The sequence below is a fragment of the Dermacentor variabilis genome, chromosome 4 (assembly GCF_050947875.1).
Source record: "Dermacentor variabilis isolate Ectoservices chromosome 4, ASM5094787v1, whole genome shotgun sequence".
Classification (NCBI taxonomy): Eukaryota; Metazoa; Arthropoda; class Arachnida; order Ixodida; family Ixodidae; genus Dermacentor; species Dermacentor variabilis.
In genome coordinates this window covers 200,701,122-200,704,956 of record NC_134571.1, presented here as the reverse complement: position 1 = coordinate 200,704,956, position 3,835 = coordinate 200,701,122, and the positions used below count along the sequence as shown (strand labels likewise).

Below are 3,835 nucleotides of genomic sequence, written 5' to 3'. Positions count from 1 at the left end.
TCCACTCCGACATATGGCGCGCTGAAACACGGAGAGAATAATGCCCGCGGTAGAGAAAATGTTAAAAACAACATCAACCGAGCGAGCAGAATGCCGCAACTACCAAAAGACCATCAGTATCAGACCCAGAGGGGAATTAATATTGCCAGGGTTGGCCCAACGGCCATCGCAGACGCCATTGCCACCTCGGCCGGTATCAGCCCTGTGAAACACCCGGACACGCTTTGCCCTAACAAAAAACAGAACATCTTAGTGACGAGCACGCCAATAAGAAAGAACGCTAACCACCACGTAGGGGTAAAACAAATCTGCACCGGTGAGAAGATCTTCGAGGTTAGTGCCTACGAAGCGGCATAGCAGTCCACGTGTAAAATCTTCATCCGTGGGATCCTCGTGCAAGACGGCTCGACGGACATTGATGTAGGAATCGTCAACGACAGAAATCTACTAGCCCTGGCCGCTAAGCGAATCGGCAGTACCACCGCAGTAATCGTGGCCTTCGTCGGATATCGCGTGCCCAGTTTCGTACGATGTGGGTCGGTGCTGGTGCAGTGCACGCTGTACCGCAGGCACATAGATATCGCGCGGACGTTTGCCCGAACCCTGGGGATGCTATCTGCCCAGGCTGCGGTGCCCCAAACCCCTATAGGGAGCATCAGTGTACACCAAAATATATGCTGTGTGGCGGAGCCCACTGACTGCCGACAAGGCACGTAAAGAACCCTACCACACTCCCTAGATAGTGCAATGATGCGATGGGAGCGAGCACGTTCGACGCGAGGCGATGGCTATCGTGCTACAACGTCCAAGTCCAACGCCGGCGCCGACGACGATGAATTCATGCAACTTCCGAGAGATGGCCGATCCGTTAGCACACGAACCCGGTCCCGGCCTAGAGGCCTTTCCGGGAGCTCCTTCAAGCGCGCATCGAGATCCTGCAGCGGTCCTCGGCCCCTTTCCCGCAGTGCGCCACGCGGGGACTCCACAGGTCCCGTTCGGCCTCCCGCCCTGGGTCCCGCTCTGGCTCCCAACGATCGCTAAGCCAGCTGACACTACCACCTGCAAGCAACGCGAATAAGAATAAGAGAGGCAGCCTCATTTGGCCGGAGACCGTCCGGGGAAGAGGAAGCGCTACATCATAGGTAGGGTCCGGTTCATTCCCGGAGCACGACACACAAATAACATCCGAGATAACTTTCCTAAAAAGCCTTTCCTTACAGCCCCTATCGCTGAACTGAAAAATGACAGGAGGGCGCATGCCACTACACCAATGGCCGCCAATGCTGTCAATACAGTCTTCCCGTAGATGCCGCTACCCGTAGGTGTCGGTAAGGATGATGGCGAGAGCGCACCTAAGAAACGCATGATCGCCCGCAACTGCCTTGATGTAAAGCACGAATTAGACGATAGTAGGAGCACGCTTTCGGTTATTAACGAGAGCATCCGCTTCCTTGGCGAGAACATGGCCCTCGTGCAGTCCACCCTCACTGACCATGGTAATCAACTGGGCCAAGTAGATCACTATTTCAAGCACGTAGTCGCTCCCGCCATCAACAAGGGTAAGCCAGTCTCGAAACGCACAACCACGCCCTGTCCACCCCTTGACGCGGCCCTCTTCAATCCGCCTGGTGCCCGGGCCGACCCTCACATGATTCAAGATGGCCACGCCAAATGAAGCATTTCGCATTTGGCAGTGGAACGGCAGGAGCTTCGCCTTGAAGAAGGCCTCCCTGCAGCAATACCTCCGCAACCACGAAGCCAATCCACACGTCATCCTCTTACAAGAAACCGTAATACCACCTGCCACGTTCTCCGAATACCAGTGGTTACCCGGACCCTCGAGAGGACACAGTACCATCACGCGGGTCTCTAACAAGATCTCCTGCCTAGCGTACAACCTCGACAGGCCCTAAATCAAATACGTCATTGTAGAGATTCTTCCTTGGACGTGTCTCGTGGAAGCGTGTACGTCCTCAACGTGTACAGTAGCCCCCGCAAGCGCAGACAACGGTTCAAACACCTGCTACAGAAAGCAATCCGCCTCGCCAGCTCCAACCCCCTAATGATCGCAGGCAACTTTAACGCCGCGCATCCCACTTGGGGTACGGGTACGGCACCCCCAAGGGTAACGAGCTCTGGCAGAACGTGAACGACATGGACCTTAGCCTCTTTACGGACAAGGCTTTTGCCACCCGCACAGGCACTTCCACGCAAAAAGACACCACCCCGGATCTCTGCTTCGTCAAGAACATCACTGACGGCCGCTGGTCCAACCTTGAGGAAGATCTTGGCAGCGACCACTTCCTACTGGCCGTACACTTCCCAATCGTCGGCAGGACGACTAAGTCGTACACGCCTGGGTCGATTGGGACCTCTTCCGTAAGACTCGCGAAGAACGACTCCCTCCCGACGACGCCACGAACCTCGAGACGTAGACGGCTCAGCTCAAAGCGGACGTCACTAAGGCCACCAAGGCAATCAAAACGGACCTGCCCACCGAGAAGATGGACGGTCGCCTCGCCCAGTTTGAGGCCAAACAGTCCCTCCTGGCCTGCTGAAAAGGCCAGCGCCTCAATCGCAGGCTCCGCAAACGCATATCCAAGTGAAACAAGAGCATAGCAGATCACTGCCACACCCTTTCCTACCAGCAGTGGGACGAGATCTGTAACTCAATGGACGGGCAGGCCCGTAACGGTAAGACGTTTGACCTCCTTAAGCACCTGCTCGACGACACCAACACCCGTACTAACGAAAGCCATTCGCTCGCGTAGATGCTACATCAAGCCAAACGGACCGCACCATCGAAAAACGTCACCAAGACCCTCATACAGAAATATCTCGCGCTTCCCACGGGTACGTCGACTCCTCATCCCGAATACACCGGTCCGCCAAAGAAGTACGCCGGGTTCTCCACGAACTCAACGGCCGCTCCGGCCCCGGTCCCGATGGCATCACCAACAAGCTCCTGCGCAACGCGGATGACCCCTCCGTCATTTGCCTCACCAACACCATCAACGAAATGTGGAAGAAAGGCAAGCTACCCGACGCCTGGAAACCTGCCCATGCGATCTTCATTTCCAAACCGGGCAAGGCGCCTATTCTAGATCACCTCCGCCCTATCTCGCACACGTCATACGTGGGTAAGGTGGCCGAACACGTCGTCCTCAGCAGGATCGGTGGATACCTCGAGGACCACGAATGCCTCCCGCACCACATGATCGGCTTCTGACTCAGGTTATCTGCAAAGGACGCCATGTTACTCCTAAGGCATAAGATTCTTGACGGAGGCAACATTCGGGACACCCTTGCCATACTCGACCTCGATTTGGAACAGGCATTCGATAACATCGTGCACTCGTCCATCCTGAAAGTGATCACATACCTTGAGCTCGGGCGTCGGTTCTATGACTTTGTCCGCTTCTTCCTTACCCGGCGAAAGGCCGTCCTACGTGCAGGAGACGTTGTATACGAAGAAGAGCTCGGACAGCGGGGCACCCCCTAGTGATCAGTTGTCACGCTGGCGCTTTTCAATGTAATGATGATCGGGCTCTCCGAACGACTCTTCATGATCGACGGGCCAACCCACACCGTTTACGTGGACGGCATAACCATCTGGTGCTCCGCAGGGTCGGATGGCTTCATCTAATCCGCCCTGCAGGACGCCGTTGAAACCACCGAGGTAGGCCTCGAACACAATGATCTCAAGTTCTCCCCCACCAAGTCGGAACTGTTGCTGTACTCGCCCAAACGCTGGGGTGCCAAGCCCAGAGGGAGGAAACCCCCGGCTGAAGGCAACATCACCCTCCGCACCAGGGACGGCCGTACGATCCTCAAG

The 3,835-nt window shown here is 56.1% G+C and overlaps 1 protein-coding gene across 1 annotated transcript; it reads left to right on the top strand.

The window, feature by feature from the left end:
• Positions 1-1,306: 1,306 nt before the first annotated feature.
• Positions 1,307-3,229, top strand: LOC142578500 (uncharacterized). Its single transcript, XM_075687881.1, has 4 exons — positions 1,307-1,559; positions 2,201-2,379; positions 2,652-2,742; positions 2,895-3,229. Exons 1-4 carry the CDS (start codon positions 1,307-1,309, stop codon positions 3,227-3,229), a joined length of 858 nt encoding a protein of 285 aa, XP_075543996.1.
• The last annotated feature ends 606 nt before the right edge of the window (positions 3,230-3,835 follow it).

Excerpts from the sequence above, each read along its gene's own strand:
- LOC142578500 (XM_075687881.1), top strand. The coding sequence starts at position 1,307 with ATGCCGCTACCCGTAGGTGTCGGTAAGGATGATGGCGAGAGCGCACCT. Across the intron at positions 2,380-2,651 it reads GGTCGATTGGGACCTCTTCC|TGGGACGAGATCTGTAACTC; the intron begins GTAAGACTCGCG and ends TCCTACCAGCAG. Across the intron at positions 2,743-2,894 it reads GCTCGACGACACCAACACCC|AAGTACGCCGGGTTCTCCAC; the intron begins GTACTAACGAAA and ends GGTCCGCCAAAG.